This window comes from Alosa sapidissima, chromosome 24, assembly GCF_018492685.1.
Source record: "Alosa sapidissima isolate fAloSap1 chromosome 24, fAloSap1.pri, whole genome shotgun sequence".
Taxonomy (NCBI): Eukaryota; Metazoa; Chordata; class Actinopteri; order Clupeiformes; family Clupeidae; genus Alosa; species Alosa sapidissima.
Window position 1 is genome coordinate 1,896,027 of NC_055980.1, and position 25,409 is coordinate 1,921,435.

Genomic DNA, 25,409 nt, shown 5'->3' on the forward strand with positions numbered 1-25,409 from the left:
ACATTTCAACTGACTGAAATGATCCTTTATTTGCATCTGGAACATCAGCATCATGAAAACAAAACATCATAAGAATTGTGTAATCATGTAGGTAGGTATCAGAGGCAAAGTAAGGATAAACAATAGCTATGTGGTGGCTTCTAAACTTCATGATCATTCCATATGATATACAGTGGATACCACCATCCCTGCCCACACAGTTGCTTCCAGAGTAATCTGGGAATTTAAATGGTTTGACAGTCTATCTACCTATGCAAATGTGTATGTATTAAGGTGAAACCTGAACTTTACTGTAATTTCAAAATTCTCAACTTTACTAGGCTACATTTTCCACTGTAATAGAGTAGGTTATGCTCATTGCAGCTTATTATTAGCCTTTGTGATGCCATCTTTAAAATCCATTAGAAACAACAGCAATTTACAACCAAAAGTTTCCTCTGGAGCACAACGAGAAAGAAATGTCAAATAGACATGACAATGTTGTAGTAGGATGCATAAAGGATGTGATCATTTATGCGTTTTTCAATATAGTAGTATAAGTATAAGTATATATACTCTTTTGATCCCGTGAGGGAAATTTGGTCTCTGGCATTTATCCCAATCCGTGAATTAGTGAAACACACTCAGCACACAGTGAACACACAGTGAGGTGAAGCACACACTAATACCGACGCAGTGAGCTGCCTGCAACAACAGCGGCGCTCGGGGAGCAGTGAGGGGTTAAGTGCCTTGCTCAAGGGCACTTCAGCTGTTCCTACTGGTCGGGGTTCAAACCGGCAACCCTCCAGTTACAAGTCCGAAGCACTAACCAGTAGGCCACGGCTGCCCCAAGTATCCGTTTCACAAAGGGGGAATGCCAAACAAATGCATGTTTAATATTTTAGTCCACTGTCAAGAGTGCTCCACTAATGTATGCATTAGATCACCTCGGTGTTCTTCGTGATGGTGCAAATTCAAACCGAAAAACACCCTTAGGAACTCTGTAGTTCTAGTAGCCTCTCCAGTCAATAGTTCATAGAACTTTGTTCTAAGAACTGTTATGTCCGAAAACATGGGGAATAAGAAGTAGCAGAAGAAGCCTGGATAAATTAGCAGTGCTTAGATTTAGTAGCTGAATTTCAAGGTCTCATGATTTTCATGGGTGGACACTTAGAGTAACATGAAAATTGTGAAAGGCTGCTGAAGGTGCTAGTCTTTGGTTGGAGATATTTCCTGGAATTTGATTGAGCAAATACATCAATATTTACAGTAATCTGTATTCCAAACCTTTATTACACGCATACCAAGGTTTCATTATACAATACCATTGAACAACCATTTTCCCTTTAAAAAATATAAGAAACCCTCCCATTCTCTATTTTGTTCTAGTAGTGTTTTTTTATAAGAAAATATACACCTAAAGACAATAGACGGGCAATCCAGTTCTATTCCCATCATCCAACTCCAGACTTCCACCAAACCTTTCCTTAGCCTACCAAATAAAGACAAGGGAGACACAGGACCGCTTCAAGGGCTACTGCGTTGGTCCTTGTGCTTTGCAATGTCTATATAACCTGTTCTATTCCTGAGATCCAGTGTTTATGTATTTCCTTTGACCCCTCTTTTAGAGTCCTTAATAGGGATAAAGAGCAAAAAGTTCAATGCTATGGTTGGTTGACTGAGCAGGATTAAGAGATGGGGGTGGCTGTTCTGCTGTGGAGTCTGTCAGTCACCAGAGAGAGCTGATATCCACCGGGGATGTATTATACTTCCTTCTTGAGGGCAATTCTCCCTACTGACCCATGATTCAGGGCATATGTCCATTATTGTACATCACATTCTTTTTATGACTAAAGGTTTTTTTCTTTCTTTTCTTTTGTGCACCATGGACCAACAAATGTGTTTTTACTTACACCCCCATGCACATTAATTGAAACAAATCCTGATTTCCCTGAATTAAAGTGCAATCCCAATTACCGTACATCCCAAGGAGGTTATATTTTCAGTTTGTTAGTCTGTCTGTTGGTCTGTCTGTTTGTAAACAGGATTATGTAAAACCTACTAGTCTGATTTTCATAACACTTGGAATAAAGGAGTAGCATGTCCCATTACATTTTGGACCGTATTGGAGTCACAGGCTGGATCCACAAATGTAGTTTTCATTATGGCAACATTTGGCCTTGACTGAGGTCTGCACTCTCCAAGTATACTTAAAGTAATTTAAAGTGGTCTAGTGCCATTTAAGTTGTCTGACTTGGACATGCAATTCAGAGAAGAAACTCACTGTAAGCATGTCATCACACTTCATGTCTGGTGACTCGCCATCCTCACTCTTGTTGTAGAATTTGCGGAAGAAGTTGAAGGCCACCACAGTGTAAAGATAAACCACTACTGCAAGTAAGCCAACTGTAAGGACCAACTGATCACACATACATACACACAAACAGAATGAGAGAGAGAGAAAGAGAGTATACAAATTTGTACAGTATACAAAAGTGAATATATCCTTACAATATTTAAATGTCAAATGACTCAAAATTGCATCACCTTAAAGGAGACGCAGGTTTAATAACAACCTGGGGTCTATTTGTTGATGAATGTACACTTTAATGTACACTTTTGGGACTTTAATGACATCAATCGGTGTAAGACCGGAATAAGCATTTACAACTATATAGCATATAACATAGCCCTTGGGGGCAACTTGGGTACGTCAAAATAAATCGCTTTTTAAAGCCATTAACTAGTCTAAAAGCATTAACCATCTACAGTATGCTACTATGGAGAGGGTCTCTTCTTCAGGTTGCAAAAATCTTGTGAGGAGAAAGTCAGTACAAGCCGGTTAACTGTCCTCTTTTTGTGTCCAGTGACAGTAGCTTGTACCGTATTTGCTAATCGACTTGGATAGACTTTCTCCCCACAACATGGTGGTGACTGGAAGAAGAGAAAAGTAATTCACTTAGCAAGGTAATGCACCCAGACTTCTTTGCAGCATAGTGGGTTTATGATTTCAAATATATTTCATAATAACTTAATAATAAATACTAATAATGTTTGTTACTGTGACATTTATGTACGCTTTGGCTTACATGAACATGATAATGACAACAACTGCACCATACACCTATATTTGAAATGGGCAATGATGAAAGTGAAAGCAAAGGTAAAAGTATGGGAAAGTTGGTGGAAGCAAACTTTTAGAATGAAGGTGAAAGAGATGAAAGAGTGAGCAATTTCAAAGTCCTGAATAAGGTTGTTAAAAAATGGCTCAAGTACTGAGGTATTGCATGGAAAGAAATCATTATGATCCTCTTAGTGGCACTTTATATATTTGCGAAAGAAGGAGCAAACATAGGACTCCTATTATTTCAGTGAGAGTAATTCACAAAGCCCTTTGGGACTAAAAGCAGCAAATATGAATGGAATAACTTAGAAGTAGTGAAGAGGACTTTGAACTCACCAACTGGGATTTTACACCATAGCTACTTTTTAAGTGTAATTCATTCACCCCTCTGATGCCTGTGTATTGTTAGCAATTAGAATCAGTGTAGCAATGTAAACAGGCAGAGCTTTATGCGTATATTACGGACGGTGAGAATGCACATTGAATTACCCGTGTTAGAAATTTCCTATATAAATAACATTGACTTGACTGATTGATTTGGTGTTATTTTAATGGTCAAATTGGGTTTTCCGATAAGTGAATTCAAATTTTTGAACGGTAGTGTGTGTGTCAAAGGAGAAAAAACTTCAAATTTGGATCTTGCACTATGTAGTATGTAAACACAAGCGTTGTGATGTGACAATGTAAGGTGTTTAGTAGTGTTATTCACAAAGTTTGCTGTGATGGATTAGAGAGTGCCAGACACATAGTTTCTTTGCAATTACAACACAGACTTGCATATTCACATTATGCCAAATGCATGCACCCATAGACATGTGTTAACTTTAATGCTTTGCATATCACTCAGCTGTTTACCTGTTTTCCATTGTGGGTAACAGAGGACAAGATTGTCCTCAAAGTCTTGAAACCCATGGCTATGTCCAGGAGGTGAGCTGCAAAGAAGAAGTTATTGTAGTGTCCCAGGATGGACATTGTCATGTACCAGGCCAGATACAGGAAGGACTGTAAACAGAATTGAGTATGAAGAAAAATCAGCACTCTGCCCTTAAATGTGAGGGGAAAGCAAGCAGGTATATTTGGACATTTTTAGAAAAAGTGGAAGAAATCAACAATACAAATAATCAATAAAGGGGTACATTTACATTGTCTGTGAAGACAACTCCTAATTTCCATATCTGGTACTTCAAATCAATGGAATTTATTCTGTAAAAGAGCAAGAATAAGAAATTCACATAAGGCTCTATACAAAGTAGTCAGCCAAGTGTCCTGAGTCCTATGCCTAAAAATAAAGCAGCAACCAAAAGCAATCAGGTCAATATTTTAACTACAGAAATGGATCTGGTTAATGCATTTCAAACCTCACAAATAATATAAGAACATACTGTACAAAGAAATACAATGAAAGACTGTAAAAGCAAGTGCATTCACAACAAATCTGGTGAAGAAGTATTTCATTGCAGATTTGGCAGCTACAGTATTTTAGTTGTAATACGATAGAAAAGTTGTATATGGTTCACTATTGATGTCTATGAGCAAGCACATGAAATCAGCAAAAACATATTTCTCAGCAAAAAGTACTTCTAAGTACTTTCCATGCCTTGTTTACTTCACTCACACAGCAGCTAATGAACTGTCCTTTTTGGGCTTCTTCTTCTCATGTGCATCACTAAAATCCAAAGCAGCTTTGTCCATCCCCAGCAGCTCACTGATGCGGTCATGCCCATAGAACTCCCCATACTTGTCCATTACCTTCAAAAAAAGGGGAATATTATGTAAGTGTCTTGGTGAACTTTTTGTGACTGTCTCTCACCATTATCTGCACTTCCTAACATATTATTCGTCCTATTAGATGTATAAGTCTACTTTTATTCCCAATCCTAAAAGAAAGTCCAAACACAATGTAAGATTTGTTGTAGTGGAAATATAATGAATGTGTCTATAATGAGAAGATATTAGGTGCACAGTGAGATATATTGGGTGCACAGTATACAGCATAATGGCGTACACAGCAGTACAGCATACAGTACAAGCTGACGGTATAAACTGAAGGTATAACCACAGACTACTGCCACAGACTCACTACAACATAAATGCAATATATATTTAGACCTTTGCTGTTCTTGATAGCAGGAGTGTCTTAAGGCTTTCTAAGAATGCCTAAAGTATTGCAATATCATTAAAATGAAATAAAATTGTTGACAAAACAAAGGCTTGAATTTTTAATCCAACCCACCTTTCTTTTCACAAACTTATCCCAGTAATTATTAGGAAATGACCTACAAAACAAAATTAAGTTATTATCAACTAGAGCATTACACCAGACAAGTCTGTGTAATTACTCATGATGCACAATACATGCAATATATTACATATTTTACAATTGATTACAATTAGAAACACAAATAACATGTCCCAAGGATACATGCAACTCCTCTGGTAGTAACCCTTAACTGGCTCCCGGTAGCTGCTGAAATCTAACTCTCACAAACAGGACTGCCACTGGACTGCCTTACTACTCATCTTTACGCCTGCTCTTATCCACTTCACTCATCTGGGAAGCAAGAGTCTGCAGGATTTTCTTTCATGGCTCCTCAGTGGTGGAATTACCTTCTTAGTGCTGTTTTGACTAAAAACTAACAGTTGGAAGGGCATTTGTCAAATCAATTTGTTTCAGTCATACATTTTAAAATATAACCATAGTTATTGTAGCTATGTAGCTATAGTTACATTGCCATCATCACAATTTTTTGTAAGTCGCTTTGGATCTGCTAAATAACATTACATTACATTTATTCATTTAGCATACTGTATGCTTTATCCAAAGCAACTTACAGAAAGAGGAATATTACTCAAGCTACAGTGCAGAGGAGATTTTAGGTAGAAATAACTACTGCATCAGTCAAACTACAAGGTAGGAGTGCAGACATTATAAGCACTAGTCATAGTGTGCTAGTAGAAGTGATAGAAGAAGGAGGTAGAGGAGAGAAGAGAGGGAAGTGCATGTTAGGTTGTTAGAAGTGTTAGGAGAGGAGGTGTCCTTGGAAGAGTGGAGTCTTCAAGAGCTTCTTTAAGATAGAGAGGGATGATCCTGCTCTGGTGTCACCATCGGGGAGATTACAAATAAGAAAATGGGCTGGATTGCCGTGTGTGTAGGGGTGGCAGTGCCAGACGACGTTCCTAGGAGGAGTGCAGTGGCTGAGGGGTAACCTTTCTAAGCCTTTATGAGAGCATTTATGTAGGTGGGGCAGACCCAGCCATCACTTAGTCACACACATCATTAGTGACTTGAATTTGATGTGGGCGGCTAAGGGTAGCCAGTGGAGGTTATTGAACAGCAGGGTAACTTGTGTCTAAGTAATTGAAACTGTAATGCACACATTGTTGCTCCCACTGTTCAGCAGTCAGCATTTAGAATTGAGAATGTGAACACAATCAGTGGCTTAGGGCTACCATCTAGTGGGCAAGAGTGTAGGTGTCATTTTGACATGATGGCTGTTAAAACTAGTGTGCCAGGAACATTTTTGTGAGAAGTTTTGGTTTCTATTAAATCCAGGTGATTTGGGCTGAAAAAGTTTGAATGTTTTAGGAGTCCAATCAGATAAGCTTCCAGATACCTTCCAGAGGATCTTTTCAAAAAGTGTTTATATTTGCAGGTGGTATATCACACTCACTGAGTATTGATGACCAGCCTATCCCACTGGCCTTTGATGTCATCCTCTGAGGGCTGCTCAGTAATATACAGGCCATCAAACTCCAGCTTTCTAGCCACCTCTTTTTCACGCTTGAAGATCACCAAGGGAACCTGGGTATAGATTGTATTGAGCAAATAGTCATAATGGACTTGACACAATACCACAAACACACCGATCTGGAAAAAACTATACCTGTGGCAGAACATGGAGCATAATGTAGTTGCAACTCATACCTGCATGTTGCCATGAATCCTCAAACACTATTACAAAACTAAACTGCCACTCTGTCCCTGTTCTTAATATTTTATTTTATTTTATCTAATTTATTAGTTTAATAGTAGGGCCTACAAAAGTATTGTTTAGACACCAACCTTCAGGCAGTAGTACCCTATGATGCAGCAGAACGAGATGACTGTGTGCAGGATGGCAAGGATGCGCAGAGTAGGCTCCATATAGCCACTACTTTCCTCAAGGACAAAATGCACAGTCATGGTGCGGTCAGGGGTAGCACCCAGAGGATTCCAGTGAAGGCCTGCATCTACTGGGCTTCTAAAGACCTCCTTCTCCTCCATCACAGCAGAAGATGTAGACACCTACCAACAAGAATAGGCAAGAGCATTTAACATTACTTTTGCTGAAATACATTTAAAGGAATTTAGGAAATACTACAGCATCATCTAGTATCATTGCACTAGGCTACACTATAACAGGTCATTCTCAATATGTTCTATAATCATGATAATGTATATACAAATACTTAAAAAATATCTACTATGGTACTTTCAATCAGGTCAATATAACAGCATTATTATGAAATTCAATCTTTTATCTATGACAAACTTAAGAAGTACCTTATAGAAGAGAAGGATAAAGTTGATAGCAAAGGCCACAAACAATGCCAACATCCTCATGTTGTAGAAGTTCCTGGCAAAGTAGTTCTACAAAGGGTCAAGATACATGCTGTTAAATTAGTCTGACCGGTCCCGATAACTAGCTTCGGTAGCAATGTGTTTTGTGTTCCTGTGACTCAACGTGTCTGATCAAGGTCTATTAAAAAGAATATGTGCAACTGTAACTGTTAACAGCCCAAGACAATTGCTACCTGTTGCACAGCACAGGACAGTTAATAGGTCAGGTCAGATATCCTTCCATCCCAATCTGCTTCTGTATTCAGGTATTTTCAGGTATTCCGATAATGTAGACGTAAACACAACTTAGCTGTACACAGGTGCATCGAAGCATGCTTTTTTCCTATCTGGCAGCTGTGTGATATGTATCTTGATCTTGAGGTGTTTAGTGCACCTCAGCTGATAACCAGAGGGCTTTACTGAACTAGATATGCCACAAAGCGGTACAAAATATGACCGCCGCTCTGTTCTGCACATTCTCTCCGCAAAAATAAATCACGCTTGTCAATTTGTCTCCATCTCCTACTCCATCCCCTACACTTGAAACTTTTGTGTATTTTAATGAGTGTGTGCATGTGTGCGTTTGCTTTTGTGTATACGTGTGCTTCTCTGTGTGTGTGTTTTCCCTTGTGAGTGTGTGTGTGTGTGTGTGTGTGGGGGGGGGGGGGGGGGGGTAATGGTGTGTGTGTGTGTGTGTGTGTGTGTGTGTACGTGTGTCTGCTTGCCTGCATGTGTGTTTTATGCGTCTGTGCGTGTGTTTGTGTGTTCGCTTGTGAGTGTGTGTGTGTGTGTGTGTTTATATGTTTGTGTGCCTGATTTCATGCAAGACGATGACGACACACCGAAGCGGTTATGGGCTACTTGAATTAAACAGTAATAAACATACAATGTATTATTGATTTCAGTACCGTTAGTTGTTTTTGACTAAAATGAACTGTTTATTATATGAACTGATAATGAACTGTTTATTATATGAACTGATAATTAGACGGTTACAATTGCATGTTTATTACCGGTACTTAGCAACAGCAAAATCTTGTTTGTATTGTACCTTATTCATAAGTCACTTTGAATAAAATGATTTGCCACAATAATAAATGTAAATGTAATGCCATTAGTGTGATCTTACAAGAAGCTTCCTCTGGTAAACAATGATTTTTTTGCAGAATGCAGATTCCTGCAGGTCTGGCTCATCGGATTTGGAGATATGGACCTGTCTGATCCTCTGCTTTGGCTTTAGCTGTTCCTTATCTTCTACTTTCTCCACACGTTCTCCTCTGAAACAAATAATGTGAATATCCCATGACCCAGAAAGAATGATCCAGAAAGACATATCTTTTAAATAGGCTGTTTAAATAGTCAGATTAACAGATTGATGAGAACATACGCTGCTTTCTCTGGCTCTGGCTTACTGTCTTCTGTTCCTCCTTTGTCTTCTTTAACCTAAAATGCACAAGACATCAAAAAAAACATCACTGGCAAAACATTTCATGAAAAATCCACTCGGTGAGTTGCACAGTTTTTGACGTTAAGAGTTGTTTTAGGACATGTTTGAGCATGCCTGTTGGCAGCCACTATGAGTAGTCAAAGGCGATTCAAAACGAGTCAGAAAAGTCGAGACAGGACCAATCGTCAAAATTTCGGTGTCCACCACTCTAGTTCATCCAAAACAAACCAGAAAAGGGACTCAAAGTGCTAAATACCGGAATTTTCCTTTAATGCCATGGGGCATTTTCTAATTCCCAACATTCTAGTGGACAATAAGATGAAACAGAATGGTAACAAGAATAATTTGTAAAATAATAATCATAATAAAAAAAAATCCCAATATTAAAAAAACAGCTATAGATAATTAATGAAGATTTATCAAGTACCTGATGTTGTCTTCTAAGCTCAGGGGAGGGACTAGGAGGAGGTATTGGGGCATTTAATAAATCAGTCAGGCTGGCATTTGGATTGTGAGGCATTATCTTGTACTGTCCCCCTTCTCTTCGTAAATCTAAGCCAAAGATGTCTGAGAGAAGTTCTGTTTCATCTGTAGCAACAGTGAGGTCGGCTAAGTCCTCCTTTGTCAAGGGCTTCTCGACTGATTTATTTTCCACACCTTCTTCAAGCTCCCCACGCACCTCCTCGTGTGTTGGGTCAGGCATGCTGGTTATGAGCTCAGACATTTTCATGGTCTTGGCACCTTCCAACAGATTACCCCCAAGGAAGGTATTGTATATAATACGGAAGAACCCACGTGAGACGCTAAATGCAAAATGCAGAAGTCCAATCAGCACACTCCAGTAAAAGGCTGCCAGTGCCATCACCATGTCCTGCAATGTCATTTTCTTGGCCCTCTTCACCTGTTTCTTCAGGCTCTTCATGGAAAGCACTTTCATTAACACTAGAACATTATAGCGTAGAGCTAGAAGGGCTGTCCTTACAGTGGTAACGGAGAAGAAGCCCATCTCAGGGCTCTCCACCTCAGGTTTTTCTCCACGCTCTGTGTCCTCCTTGCTGGCCAAGCGCTCACTAGCATCTGACATTTGTGCTGCAAGCTGCATCTCAAAAATGGTGTCTTCACAGAAATTGACAAAAAGCTCCATCTTTTCCTTCTCACCACCTTCGTTGACAACATCAAAGATAAACTGTCGTTTGGACTCTTTTACCTGTGGCTTCTCCCACTGCGTGCGGCTAGACTCACTAATTTCAAAGTAGACACGTTCGATACGCTTGGCACTACCCATGATCTCAATGCGGCCCAAGAAAGGCTGGAAGTAATTAAGTACACTCTCAGCCAACTCCAAGAAAGTCTGAAGGCGTGAATCATGTGGCATATGCTCAGAAAGGTTGGTTAGAAGTACAGCCACATTAAAACCAATGTCTTTTGCTGGTTCATGGAACCTTTCCACAAACTCCTCATAGTCAAGAGTCTCATTCTCATCTGTCTCTACACAGGAGAGCAGGAAGTCTGTTTCAGATTGTGTGTAGTGTTTGTGACTCTCCATTGCTTTATGGAAATCTCGCTTTGAGATAACCCCTTTCCCATCAGGGTCATATTCTTTGAAAGCATCAGAGGACGTTAGGTCTTTAAGCTTGAGGAACATGTCAAAGAACTTCAGTATCATCTCCACATTGTTGGAAGATTCCACCAGCATGTCCACCATCTGTTTACCAATGGTCCCATTCACAACATTACCTGCCAAAACAAGAGTAGGATGACACAACATGACAGATACACAATCCTTTACAATAACATACACTGTTTAAAATACAGTATATACTGTAAAAAACAAAACATCAAAATGAATCATGTTACGAGTAAGTTATTCAAAATGCCACCTTCCAACATGGACAGCAACATCACAACCATGTCTTTTTGTAGATCCATTAACTCCTTCAGCAAATCAATTTGGCTAGAATCCTGCAAATCACAAACGATTCATGAGCTGAAAAGGCTTAGCTACATTCAAGTAGTAGTGAAATAAGATAATGGGTGACTTTGTGTTAGCATTGTGGCACACCTGAGACAACTTCATCTGCATATGAGCAAACACATGCAGAAAGCCAACCACTGCATCCCATAAGCGACTATGGGCTAGACTCTGCTGATTTCCTGTGCATGGGCCCTTTGAAAGAAATAATTAAAATGTGTACTTATTTAATTTGAAAGCATAAAATAGACATAACAGAACTAAATGTATATTTACCTGTATATACTCTGTCAGCGTGTTGAAGACTTGCTTTGCTACATTGATAGCTTTGGAGAAATTGCGTTGCCCCTGTTCATCAATGACATCTTTCCCAGAATAATACCAATAGAAATCACTGATGGACTCCTGCAGACCAAACCAAACAGCAAGTGTTTACATTACATTAAAACACTGCCACAACTGCTAAATAGCTTAAAAGAAAACCTTAATATCTTAAACTGGCCTGGACTCTGAGGAGGTAGTCAACTGTAGATATAATGATGTTGACAGTTGTGTTGTTTCCTGTCTGTGTTCTCAGATAATTCTGGAAATCTGGAGCATATAATCAAAACAAATGAATTTGATATATTTGCATTGTGAAAGCACTACTTGCCAAAATGATAGAACAAACAGTGAGGTGCAATTATGCTACATAATTATGCTTACCATAATTAAACTTTCCTCATGTGACCTACCTGAGTTATGTCCTTCACACAGAAGTTGCAAGAAGCGAAAGAGGTCACAGGTGAACTCATCATCTTGCATCACCTTCTCTCCTGTATTATGATTGACAACAATTAACCATCAGTTTCACAACTTCTTTTTCAATTTACAATGACATACAAATGCACATGTCAATAAATATGCCTGAAAGCATGCCCTCATATTGTCTGTGGTCTTTCCACTGTGGATTCAGATTACCCTCCATCTCAAATATCTTACTAAATGTATTTCACAAAGATTTTCCCAGTGTTCATGCAGACTAAAATCCAGGATCTGATGGTCACAATCACAAACTGATGTGTCAATATCTATCAGAAGACTCCTGGATTGAATGGGGGATCCACTATACCCCAAAATATAATGTTATATAAAAATACATGTATGTTATTTTACCTAAAGTTTAAGAGGAGTAATAAGCATCCTACTGTGTAAATTATTACTACCCCAATTTGAATATGTACACTGTCTATGACACACTACACAACTATGTATGAAATGTTTTGTAGAAAAGAAATTACTTCTGTCTTCTACTTAAATCTCATTCTTCAAGTCTTACATTCATTGTCCTTACCCTTTCCTCTGATTTGCCTGTACATTTTAAACAAAGCTAAGTATTGGAAAGCATTAAGAAATTGATATCTTGGATATGTAAATGTCATTACTGTTCTGAGAAACTATGTTTATATTCTTAAATACTGTAATCTGTGAATGGTCTTACTGAACAGAAATATGGAAACAATGGGAAAACACAACGATTAGAAATAGAACACAATATTGATTTCCAGGGATGGGGAAAAACAAATGAATACCACATATTGATATAAAACAACTCAGCACATCCAACCAAAGGAAGAGACAATAAAACACAGAGTACACAGTGACTACATCACAAAACACATAGTCAACAGCTGGACCTCTGGAGAGGTATTGAGGGGTTTGCTGATGTGCTATTGGCCAACCCCTTCACATTAGCGCAGCCATTTCCAAGCCACGATCAGAGTTTAAAAATACAACAAGAGACTACAGAGAAAAGAGTACACCACAAGGCCTTCAAAAAGACAAAACAACAAGAAAACAACATTACACCCAGCCAACTGCAAAACACTTGAGGATGGGAGACTTCAACAGCTTCACTGTTCTTACATGTACATCTAGTGTGCCAGATACTGTGCAAATCCTGAGAGGGGAGAGCAAAAATAGGATGACTTATGTACAACTCTAATGTCATAGTCTAATGTATGCTACATAACAACTCCACAAGCTCGGCTTGATTATACAGACAAGGGTGGAATCAGCACAGGCTATGCATCAGAAAGTAGCAAGATAGGTAAGGATTTGTTAAGGACTCAGGACCTGGACAGCGCTGACACAAAGGACAAGAGCGAAATCACAGGAAATGGCTTAAGTCATAATTACCACGCTCATGAGTGATGACTGAGGAGGGGGGGGGGAGAGACATACGTTAAAATCAAAGGAAAAAGGGAGGGAAAAGAAAGAAAAGAAAAAAGTGAGAATTCAAAAAGAATTGTTCATAAATTCCAAATCATCAAAAATCATCATCAATAGCTTTGACTACAATGCTGAAATGGGTGTAATGACAAAAAAGAGTGGGCTGTTTAAAAGAAAAAGCAACAGAGGCAGGGCCTAAAACTTTGCCCATTTGTCTGGTAATTTTTGCTCACTTTTGCTGAAACATCGTGGGACAAGAATAACACAAGGGCATTTTGATCATGCCTTCTCTCATCTTCCATACACACAAATTGTAGAACAAAATAGTTTATGTGTTATTTTATGTGTATTTGAGTGTTTAATACACTAGACCAACACATACATAAACAAACAAACTATAACAAGTACTAGGATACCTCTACAAGGTGAGCAAACTGAATTAATTCAATATACATTCAATTTATATTCAATTCAGTTCAATTAACTTGTTGCAGCTCAATTCAAATAGAGGCTGGGAGGTTATACTAATCCCACGAAAATACAACATCTAAAAACAATGGCAAATTTCTCAATTTTAAGAAGCATTCCTGGGACAAGCAGCTCATAAATGTGCATCTTTTTTGTTTTGAAAAAGGACCACTAAATCTAAAATGGGTATATCAACTAAATAAAGCAGGATGTGAGCATGGCAGGAAGCTGACTGTTCAAAACTCTTGACTCTCAAAGACACTATGAATATAATGAAGGTCATTTCTTAGATCTTACATATTTATATTTTAATGTTTATTAATATGTGTTGTCCCTGTTCTAAATAAATAGGCTACAATGCAAATTACAAATTAGATAGGCAGGCATTGTTCTCTGGAAGTTGAGTATAATTACTTAATCTTCATCTTTTGACATTTAAAATTTCAGATAACAAGCATCATGGTGCACCAGCCTCTGGATATTAGCAAATAAAAATAAGTAATATTACCATTCAAATATAGTGAAAATTGTTGATAACCAAACACAAAATTGAAACAAGGAAACTTGCAGGGTTATATTCTGTGTTTATATTATATTTTTAGTTGCTTATGTGAAATGGTTTACTCTGACAGTGCAGAAATGTCTTTTTTGTCATTGAACCCTTGTCATTTTTTCTTTTACAGATAAATTTAAGTGAAACAACCAAAAACAAAACAGTGCAAAAACAAGATCCATCATAGCAGGTTATGTAATCTGACCTCTGTCTGACAAAATGAGGACAGAAAAGGAAAATGACAGAACAAAAATGCATCCAGTAGCGAGTGAAACATGAATTAAAATACATGTGTCATTGACGCAAAAAAATAATGAACGTGGACAACACAGAAATTAGAAAATAAATATTGATAAAAATAACAAATAAATCAGAAAAATGAAAAAGGTGTCAGAACACAAATGCTATACAACTGTCAAAGAATTTGACTTAAACCCACTTCAGCTGGGTTTATTTATGTTAAAAATGAACATAAATAAAATAATATGCTTTAGCCTTGGGACATAAAAAATAAACTTAATTAATCATTAATGTGTTTCCATGTGTTTTACCTTGACTCTCAGTGATGTATTCACTTGTTAATGAATGTTGAATTCAAACAATTGTTACAATGTTGTTAACATATCCATTTTCATACCAAAAAAGATATTCATTTTCTTATTATTGAATCTGCAAAGAAAAATGGGCATAAAACTTTTTCCTTGAGCCTAAAAAAAGTACCTGAGCCTTCCTCAGTCACCATACCCAAGCCTTCAGCTTTGTTTTGTCTCTCGAATGCATTGAGATCTAGAACACTGGGGGAGAAGGGGAAGAGGAAAGGGTACAGAGGTAAAGATGCTGAGGACACTGTGTTAGCTTTCATTGAACTTTCATGATCTTTAAAGCACAGGTAGGGATAGGTGTCTTACCTGCAGTACTGCATGAGACCTGCCAGACTCTGAAAAAACCCCACATCTTTCTTATCTTTCAGATAGTCCAGCATTTTCTAAAAAGGAGAGGAAAACAGGCATTATAACATAATTAACTAAAAAGTTGACTGAATGCTGATTGCATGGGTGAACGTCATTTGAGGGTTATTTGGGTATGTTACACCCAGAAATGTAATAACTTACCACTTTACCAACATCATAACACACGTATATTAGCCTGACGAGCCAGACCCATATTAAAATGTAGGGTCTGGAGAATCGAGGGGCGGGATAATCGGTTGTCTTTCAAATTCCCTCTGCACGCAATAGGATAGCGCTACAACTCATGAATCCCATGCGTTTTCCCACCAGCGGAGCTTTTGCCAACTTAAAAAAAGCTTAACTCTTGTCACGCTGTTCGCCAACATCCACCTTCTTTGTTTTCAAGTAGCAGGGAATTCACGCCGAACCGTTTCAACTCTGTCATCAATTATTATGTTAAGCCCGCCTAATGACTCTATACACGATGTGATTGGCCCTATCGAAGTTGAATTTTTCCAGCTCACAAGCCAATGGAGAGTTGCTAGACTAGCCGCTAGGGTGCGTCTAGATTTCTAGGCTAGACATATATTTTGGGGATTATTACATTGAAAAAGTGCAATCATGACCTCCAACAAACATGTTATTTCCCAACACAATATACTCAACACTATACGTTCATTTTCACTCACATTTTCCAGGGGGTTGTAAAATATCTAAGATGTCTTCTATGTACACAAATGGATTACTTTTCTGAAATTATGACCACTTAAGTCATTCATATGCAAAACTTGCCATTTATGAATTTGGACGTGAGCAGAGGCTCAACTTGTGTACGCAAGATTTCCCGAACCCACATTTTGTGGACAGGGTAAATTTGGACTGGCTAATCCAGGCTAATATAATGCCCCTCCATGTTGTAAATTCTATAAAGGTGTGGCCTCTAAACCAAGAACATAGGGGCATAATATTTAAATAACGATTTTTTTTAAACTGGGGGGGGGATATCTAAATATCTGCAATCTACATTTCGGTTGTTGCTTTTCGGTCGTTGCTTTTTTTACCTTACAGATACGCATGCCAGTTATGTATCCACCACCTCGAAAACTCCAAAGCTGCTGTCAGATTATGTTTCGAGGACAAAAGTTTCCTTTCCTTTCCTTTCACTCAATTACAGTTTATGTTATGTGTTAATCACAACATTTCTTCCCTAACAATTTAGCTACAGCTAGTTGTGAAGTAGGCTAGTTTTCTGGGAGAAATAACAAAACGGGAGAGGAATGGAAGAAACCCGGGGGAAAACGGGAGTGTTGGCAGGTATGTTTAAGATGGCCTTTTATTCTGACCAGTCCAAGGCTACTGTAAATATGGTTTCACAAGATTTGTATATTATCACATTCTGTTTTTATTTGCATTCTACACAATGTCCTAACTGTTTCTGATTTTGGGTTGTAATACAATATTGCTTTATCCTCCCGCAAACTCCCTGCAAACATCCGAAAATGTTAAACATGTGTCATGTTATTTATTTTTTGGGAAGTTATATGATAGTGGGACTATAATATTTCTACTGCAAATTTGTATGTTTGTGATTTTTTATTACTTTTGAGAAGTCATTACGTTTGTGGGTTTAAAAAAGTAGACTCCATTCATAGCATTGTAGACACATGACTCCAGATCAGATACCTGTTGCACAGTGGAATTTCCTCCATTTAGTCCGGCAATCCCCAGCTTTAATGTGGATGCAACCATTGGTCCCATCTCCCCTGAAGAACAAATGCACATGCACAATATGGTCAAAATCAGCTGCTCACAGTCAGGTTCTACACTTAACCTGTCTTTGGAAGAACTGAATTGATAAAATATACAATGCCATTCATTAAATTAAGGTCATAACCTTTAAATATCACAGTGCACAAAAGGGTGATCACAAGATTCAATAATCTTTCAAATTTCAAACACACCACTGTGGTTTCTTCTATGAGACAGGATGTCCGAACCTCTCAAGTGTACTTTCCTTTCACTGTTTGCTGGAAGCTTGTTCCATGAAGTAATTAAGTTTATCATGTTAGCGTTAGAGCTAGGGGTGTAACAATTCTCACAATCCACTCTCTGATATTACACTTGCTTTCAAGTCTGATATTTGCATATGAAGGAGGAAACAACCATGTTTCCAGTTCACGGAAACTTTGTGGACAAACTCTCATTATTTAACAAAGCCAAGGTACAAGCGGTTTTCCCATTCTGTTGATACAGTATATGGAGTAGGTTGAATATACAATTTAACATCTATTAACTAATTAACTATGGACTCCTGCTGCCACTGATACCTTTACTCGCACTGATAGTTTGAAGGACCATCTCCGCAGCACCTCGGTCATGTAGTCGGGCCTGTTGGTAAAGTAGTTTCTGCTTTTCCATCTCTTTTTCCTGATGGAGATACGAACAGGTGGAAAATGAACATGGACCATCCATTTAGGTTTATGTTGATGTTGGGAACATTGATGTTGGGAAGGCATGCAATGATGTGAAATAAAAATAATCAATGATGCATCAAATCCATTAAAACAAAAGTAACACACCTATTTTGAAAAAGTAAGCAGTACAACATACAGATATTTACGACGGAGTATTAGGGCCACACATGAAGAAAAAAATATTTTTGCCATGACTAGATTAAACTCGACATTTCGAGAATAAAGTTGAAATATCTTGTCGACTTTAATCTCGACGGGTCGACATTAAACTCAATATTTTGACAATAAAGTTAGTTTGGAGAGAGAACGACCGCTCTGGACGATTGAAAAGGAGGACAAATGAAACATTCCAGTTTTCTTCGAGTGCAACAATGATTAGGCCTACATCATGTTGACAAAACATAGAATTTAACCTCCGTTGCTCAGCCAAATACTTTCCTGTTAGGTCCTAGGTCCTTTTATCACGGAGTTACAGGCCATAAATGCGATGGTCAAAAGTAAACGTCATTAGCGGTTTATTTATTTATTGTAGGCCTATTATGAAAGAGTGTTTTTCCTCTAAAGGTTCAACTTCATGCTTATGCACTAGACTAGGCATACTAAGTGCTCTTCCCAATCGCAGACTTTCACATTGCATGTTTATAATGGATGCAAAACAGCCTATTGCTGAATGTCTATGGAGGGACGAATGAAGCTGTCCTCCCGACCAGGAAACCCCATGTATTCTAAGTAAATGCACATATATCTGTGTTTGTAGCCTCCTATATTTATTGCAGGTAAGACATGGAAAAGCAGTTTTAGAAAAATGAGTTTTGCCATCATACCTATGGAGAGTGACGGCCTGTGTGGGTCATGAAGGGCAGTTATTTGGATGTGCGGTGGCCTTACCCACGTAAAACAGAGTGAAATAACATTTTGTACTATAGAAACATTATATCATTGAAAACATTTATTTTTCTAGCTATATAAATGGCATAGTGCATGGAATTTCCATAACCACGAGATTCAGCGCTTCACGATGACGGCAATGAGCAGTTAACAGACAAGACGAAATCTATCTGAATATCTGCAATCTACAGTAGCAATCTATCTGAAATGACACCTATTTGAAGTAGGCCTATTATTCATGTCACATATTGTGTGTTAGTGTAGGCTACATAGCTTAAACTGTAGGCCTAGGCTATGTTTAAACTGTATTTCGAGTTTAATGTCGGCATGCGACTTTAAAGTCCACACGTCGAGATTAAAGTATGATATCTCAACTTTATTCTCGAAATGTCGAGTTTAATGTCGACATGGCGACTTTAAAGTCAACATGTCGACTTTAATCTCGCCATGGCAAAAATATTGTTTTTCTTCATGTGTGGCCCTAATACTCCGTCGTAGATATTTCTGTTTAAATGTAGGGAAGTGAAAGTAAAAAGTTGTCAGAAATTATAGATACCCAACAATGCAACTCAAGTACAGTACTTGGGTATTTGTACTTCATTACTTCAAACCTCTGCAAATAGCTTTCACTAGTCAGATGAATATGAAGGCTATGTTTCAAGGCTGTCTGGAAACTATCCCATGCTCATTAAAATCAGAGTAGCAGCAGCACAAATGGCCACCAACCATATTTAAACCTATTTCTTAAACATAGCCCACCAAACACAATGAATCATTCCATCATTACTTCTGCAACAATTGTTCAATTTCTGAGAAACATAAGTCTAAATTTAAGTGTCCTGGTTGGAACTGAGGGGCAGCCATGGCCTACTGGTTTGTAACCAAAGGGTTGCCGGTTCCCCGACCAGTAGGAAATATGTGGGTGGGGGAAGTGGTTGAGCACTGCTCTCCCATGTCCACATCCATGACTGAAGTGCCCTTGAGCAAGGCACCTAACCCCTCACTGCTCCCCGAGCGCCGCTGTAGCAGGCAGCTCACTGCTCCGGGTTAGTGTGTGCTTCACCTCACTGTGTGTTCACTATGTGCTGTGTGTGTTTCACTAATTCACGGTTTGGGATAAATGCAGAGACCAAATTTCCCTCATGGGATCAAAAGAGTATATATACTTATACGTATTGTCTCCCAATTCTATGGTGAAGAAAATAGTTTTCAAAAATATTTAAGTTGCAATTCTTGGCAATGAGACATTAGCAATACACAGGGAATGGTACATGATATCACCTACTTCAAAACTTTTCACTTCCTCACCATCTTCATCCTCTTCATCGTGGCAACTCTGACAGACAGGCATTGCAAATAAGTAATTCACTCAGGGGCGAATTCTCCCATTTGCACGTAAATAGCGCTTCAGTTACGCACTTTTCAGTTATGCGCATTCTCCCACAGCGTGCAAGTTCGAAACCAAGGCGGCCTTATGAAAGAGGCGTGATTTATTTAAAATAGAACCAGACTGATCCACCACCTCGTTAATTTAGGTTGATATGAAAAAGTGGAACATGGACTTTCTCATTGACCTTCTGAATGCCATTAAAATCCAGAAAGAACATAAAACCAGTCTTTGATTTTGAAAACGTAAGCATGGTGAACTGAATAGCGAACGGCCTACAGTAAAATGGTGTCATCACATAGCCCAACAAATAATTGCCTTAACAAAATTTCCCTTTTGCTCTGAGGTTGTTAATAAAAGAGTCAAGCCATGCTTGAGGTGTATAGATTCATAATTTTAAAACTCACTGTTGAGAAAGAAAGTTTCAATGACAGCTACTTTTAATAATATCAATTTATCTATGCTAACGAAGCTGTAGACTGACACCTGCAGTTTCGAATACAGTAGAGAGACTGGCATAACAATACCAGCTTCCACTACAAACTAATCAGAGACAGGAAAATATTGATGCTGCTCGACAATAGTGCAGGCTTCTGTGCAAATGTATGGATGACTTCGGTAAAGTTGGAAAGAAATGGACAGATTCGAACAAAGTAGGCTATGGGATTATGACTTCACATCAAGTTAAAAATGAAGATGCACAGTCGGTAGGTAGTCGCCACCATGTGATACTGTAATGGGGAAAACCATAAAGGTCCAGTATGTAGGAAATAATGGAAAATAAATGGTAACCATTCCAAAAATGATCACCATATGTTGTCAGATAGTAAGGAAACACGATGGATTGAAGTAATGGCTTATTTGACAACATTATAACCCTATAACCTGTAAACCCCCTTAAAACCCATGAAAAAAATGAGTTACGGGGCGGAATCTCTTGGAATTTTGGTTTATGTTTTGAACGATTAATTCTAGAATAGCGCATTAATAATGGGCTGGCGAGTCCTCCTATTTGTGTTGCCAAATTAGCAAAGGCCAACTGTCAACTTGCTTTCAGTTCATGAACGCCGAGAGGCAGGCACATTTCCAAAATTAAAACAAGAAACAAATTAAGTGGACATCGGAGAAGCTTGCTGATATGGCGACGTCTTCGTCAAACAAAGAATATCAAGTCTGACGCAGAGCTGGCCATATTTCTCCACGACAGGTAGCCTAGGCTAAACTGCATCGATTCGCTACTACTGCATCTGCATCGCTAACTTCAGCTAAATATGTCACGTTGGTTAGAGAGGTATTTTTTGTTTTCACTGTTTCCGTAATGTGTAGCTGGGTCATGGTTGGAGAAACGTTAAAGCAGCTGCAGGTCAACTAACGTTATTAGCTAAGTGTTAATTACATCTGGCAACCCAGAAGAGGCTCGCGTCTGGTAGTCTTGAGAACGCACCAGTGTTTTGATTTTGGCCTACAGAACGTTCGGTAACAATCCTACAAATCGCTCCTTTAAGCACCAAATGTGATACTGTAATGTCAATTTGTAACGTTCTGTGTAACCTAACGTATATGTATTTAGAACTGTTTCACCTTGCCGTGGTGCTCGACCTTAATACAGCCCTCGGGTGCGTAGATGAAAAGGTGAAGTCAGAAATAAAAAGATGTAGTCAGTGGCAGAATGCTGCAAGAGTTGTATACATAAGAAACGCCCAGATTTAAATTGCTCCTCCCAAAACGTGTAAGTCCCTCCATTGCGCGTAAATGACAGATTTAAGTGAAGAGGAGAATTCGCACAGGCTGAAAAGCACTTAGTTATGCGCTTTTTTGACTTACGCACCCTTACGCACATGGGAGAATTCGCACCTTAAATAAAAGTAAATTAAAAAAAAAAACATGTCTGGCTGTGTAATTACACAGAACCATTATGGTGATACACAATGCAATTATTACAAATATGATGTCTCACTGAGAGCTATGCTAATTATAGTGGTATAGTTTCGCAAAGGGTATTGTAGAAACTTTATCTTATAATGCATATGGTACTTTTTTATGTAATTATATACCTTAATATTAATAGATATATTTCAATTATGAAATGTTTTATGAGAAATACCAGAAACCATCTTGTATTTTGTATCACTATCATTTTACCATCTTGTATTTTGTATCACTTCTAATAAAAGTGAATTAGCATGTTGTAAAAACTACAGAAAATGTATACCTTTGCCATGATATCTGCATAAGCCATGTAGAGGGCGTCTTCCTCAAGTTTACTGAACAATAAAAGAACCAGTGAGTAACAGCACATACAACTTTAACCTGATAATTGTTCTAAACAAAACAGACTTACCATTTCTCGGTCAGTGCAGTTCTACTGAATAACTGGATAAGCTGGTGCAGGGGGTCTATGTGCTTGGTGGCTTCATCTTCTTCAGGGGGTTCCTCTCCTCCAGGTTTCTAATTTTGAAAGTCACAGGCAATAGCACAAGTATAGAGTACAGAGTTTGCCATACTGTCATGATCAATGTACTTCATAGACTGAGCAGTATCAGTTATATTTAGTTAAATATTGGGTAATGCTGAGTATTCCACTACTATACAGGTACTCAAATTGTATTTTGTAATCATCATTATTTTGAATCTGCTGTTATACTTCATAATAGTACCAAAACAATACATACTGCCAAGTCTTCAATAAGCTTGTCTTCAAAGTAGTGTTCCTCTGTTTCTATCCAGGATCTCAAGTAACCCTGCAGAAATAGATTGACTGCTCGGTGCCTGGGGAGAGCCAAATGGTATGGCATTAAAAATGGAAGAAATTGCAGACTTTTACTCATCAATAATGATTGATTAAAGTTGATTATGGAAATGCAGGACTAAATTGTCCCATATCATGTCATCTAAAAAGTGATACTGTCCTACTTTTGAAGAAAAAGTCCATGCAGCACTACCTGGGCAGGTTATAAAGAGGCGCCATCCTGAAACAGGCCACCACTGCTCTCTTCCTCTGCTTAGACAGGAGCTTGTGCCACACTGCTTTCTTACTCCTCTGGGGATGTTCAACCTTAAAGAAATGAGCGTACCTTTAGGGCATCTTTTGATATTTTCCATTGGATATTTTGGAAAGCAATTTCACACAATGTTTGAGTAATGTTAATGATGGTCATTCTTTTGGAATAAGGCTTTGATTCGAAAAACTTTCAATTATGACCACAGGTGACAACATATCTAGGATTTATGGTAGTAACTGTTGTGCTCCTATCATAACATAACATAGTTTCTCATTCTACTGTGACTCAGACAATGTGGGCTGGGTTTATTCAGACCTACCTGGTCCAGGTGGAAAAGCACATGGGCAATATCAAGCACCCTCTCCACTGTTTTCTCTGGGTCTGAAGTATCCTCACTTCGATTGGGCATGTCTTTATATAGTGCCATCTGCCAGCGAATAGCAGGATCCTCCAGCTGACAAGACACATGATTTAACAGCTCTGTGTAGCTATGCTGCAATGATTCCAGTCCAGTGTAATTGTAACCCCAAAACACATCTGTTCCCTCCCACATCTTGACTCATTGGTGCAATGATACAACCAAACATGCTCTGTACAGTCATGACATTCATGTAACTTACTGACGACATAAGCAATCATGTTCTGGGATTGGCACTGCCTTGGCATGCTGTGTGCTTTAACATGCCATGGCGATGTAATCATTTATGCATAGGTGGCAATTTATGCCCAAGCAATTCAGGTACAAAGTGTTTAGCCTGATGGCTACTGATCCACTTCAGAATGAAGATGAGGCGCTTTACTGATTTGAAAGACGCTGTACTGGTGGTGAAGATGCAAAGGAGAAAAACACATGCAAAGGAGAAAAGCAGAGACGTGTAGAACAATGGAAAAGACAGAGTGGCATGGAATATGGAAGAGAAAGTGACATACTGAGCACAGAACAATTCAAAACAAACCCCTCTCTTGTCTTACATTAAAATATGCTGCTGCTGTTGAGCACTTTGCACAATTGTGTCTTCTTATTTACTGTGTGAATTGAGCTGAAAAAATCTTACATAACCGTGTTCGCCAAATACTCAGAAGTAATACTCAACACCACAAGAAGCCTTTTAAAGGTAAAAGTTGAATCCAGGAAGAAAGCCTGGCAAGCACACACAAGACCAGTGGACATAGGTGCTAGAAGCTTTCTAGCGAACCAACCACCAATCAATCACAACTTTGTCTTGTTTGAGGCTGCTGAAAAGATGAGGTATATCTTCAGGTGTATCTGGTCATGATTTCTTTCAATCCTGGAGGGATTGCTTAAAGGTGCTCTAAGTGATGTTACACGGTTTCTAAGCTAAACATTTTTTGTCACATACTGCAAACATCACCTCACCATCCGCTAGCTGCCTGTGCCCTGAATACACTGTAGAATAATGCGGTCCCTATCGACAGCCCAGGCTCCAAAAACGGCAACAAAAACAACCATAAAAACATAACAAACTGTTCCAGCAAATCGGTGACGAGATGTAACCTGACTCTCGCCAGATGAATTTCGTTCCGCCTAGCTCCACTCACATCCATCTGGGATCGCTTCCGTTGAGAGTGATTTCAGCACAAGATTGTATGGTAGAGCCAATCAGGACGCAGGGCGGGAGTTTCATAGATGTGACGTAGCGTAGAAGCGACTGTGAGACTGTTCTCAGTGTCACGGGTTGGCTTTGATATGAGTGGTTGAAGTAGCTAGCTCTCTGTTTTGTTTGAACATCAACAGAAGTGACATTACCCAACATCGCTTAGAGCGCCTTCAATATGCATTTTGTAGAAGTCTGGGCATTTGTTTGGAATCCTCTAGGTTAAATGAGTGTTTTGGAGTAAAAAAAAACACAAAACATGGAGGGTAGAATGACGGTTCATGCAGGTGGTTGAAAACAATCCATACTTTTCCCTGAAGATGGAGATTGTTCCGTATAGTCTCCCGCACCTCCTCTTCAGTATCTTTCTGTACAAACAAACAAGCACAAGAAAGAAATTGTTGCTACTGACAAACCTAGAGTAGGCCTATAACTAGACCACTGCCACATAAACCTGAGGCAGAGTGGTGGTGGCTTATGAGTGGATGCCATCAATTGTCATTTCACCAAATGAAACATCAAAAGCAAAAGTCAAAAAGTTAGGTTTGTGGATTTTGTGGTTTGTTTGTAAGGGTGTATTATTCTGAACACATCCATGGCCAAGTAACCCTTGAATGCAAGCATGGGGAACTGGGACTCAGCCTTTGCCAGCCATTTAGCTTAATTTGAGTCAGACACTTAGGGCCCTATCTTGGAGATCTGAAACGTCTGGTCAGAGACACAAAGTTTAAAGGCATT

The 25,409-nt window shown here is 38.7% G+C and overlaps 1 protein-coding gene across 4 annotated transcripts in view; it reads right to left on the minus strand.

The window, feature by feature from the left end:
• Positions 1-25,409, minus strand: part of ryr2a (ryanodine receptor 2a (cardiac)) — a 113,357-nt gene that overhangs the window by 4,005 nt on the left and 83,943 nt on the right. For 2 of the 4 annotated variants that reach the window (XM_042082562.1, XM_042082560.1), the window contains 28 exons: positions 24,980-25,039; positions 23,375-23,509; positions 22,996-23,108; positions 22,726-22,822; positions 22,395-22,501; positions 22,266-22,317; positions 19,952-20,002; positions 17,632-17,731; positions 16,988-17,067; positions 15,263-15,339; positions 15,075-15,148; positions 13,301-13,318; positions 11,857-11,937; positions 11,625-11,713; positions 11,399-11,527; positions 11,213-11,317; positions 11,031-11,112; positions 9,578-10,887; positions 9,091-9,146; positions 8,833-8,980; positions 7,647-7,733; positions 7,167-7,388; positions 6,775-6,905; positions 5,337-5,379; positions 4,719-4,852; positions 4,246-4,306; positions 3,959-4,105; positions 2,264-2,398 (listed from right to left, as the gene is read on the minus strand). In XM_042082562.1, the coding sequence (XP_041938496.1) occupies positions 2,264-2,398; positions 3,959-4,105; positions 4,246-4,306; positions 4,719-4,852; positions 5,337-5,379; positions 6,775-6,905; positions 7,167-7,388; positions 7,647-7,733; positions 8,833-8,980; positions 9,091-9,146; positions 9,578-10,887; positions 11,031-11,112; positions 11,213-11,317; positions 11,399-11,527; positions 11,625-11,713; positions 11,857-11,937; positions 13,301-13,318; positions 15,075-15,148; positions 15,263-15,339; positions 16,988-17,067; positions 17,632-17,731; positions 19,952-20,002; positions 22,266-22,317; positions 22,395-22,501; positions 22,726-22,822; positions 22,996-23,108; positions 23,375-23,509; positions 24,980-25,039 (3,924 nt within the window). The remainder of the gene's footprint in view (positions 1-2,263; positions 2,399-3,958; positions 4,106-4,245; positions 4,307-4,718; positions 4,853-5,336; positions 5,380-6,774; positions 6,906-7,166; positions 7,389-7,646; positions 7,734-8,832; positions 8,981-9,090; positions 9,147-9,577; positions 10,888-11,030; positions 11,113-11,212; positions 11,318-11,398; positions 11,528-11,624; positions 11,714-11,856; positions 11,938-13,300; positions 13,319-15,074; positions 15,149-15,262; positions 15,340-16,987; positions 17,068-17,631; positions 17,732-19,951; positions 20,003-22,265; positions 22,318-22,394; positions 22,502-22,725; positions 22,823-22,995; positions 23,109-23,374; positions 23,510-24,979; positions 25,040-25,409) is intronic. The other 2 variants (XM_042082563.1, XM_042082561.1) reach the window with 1 other exon arrangement.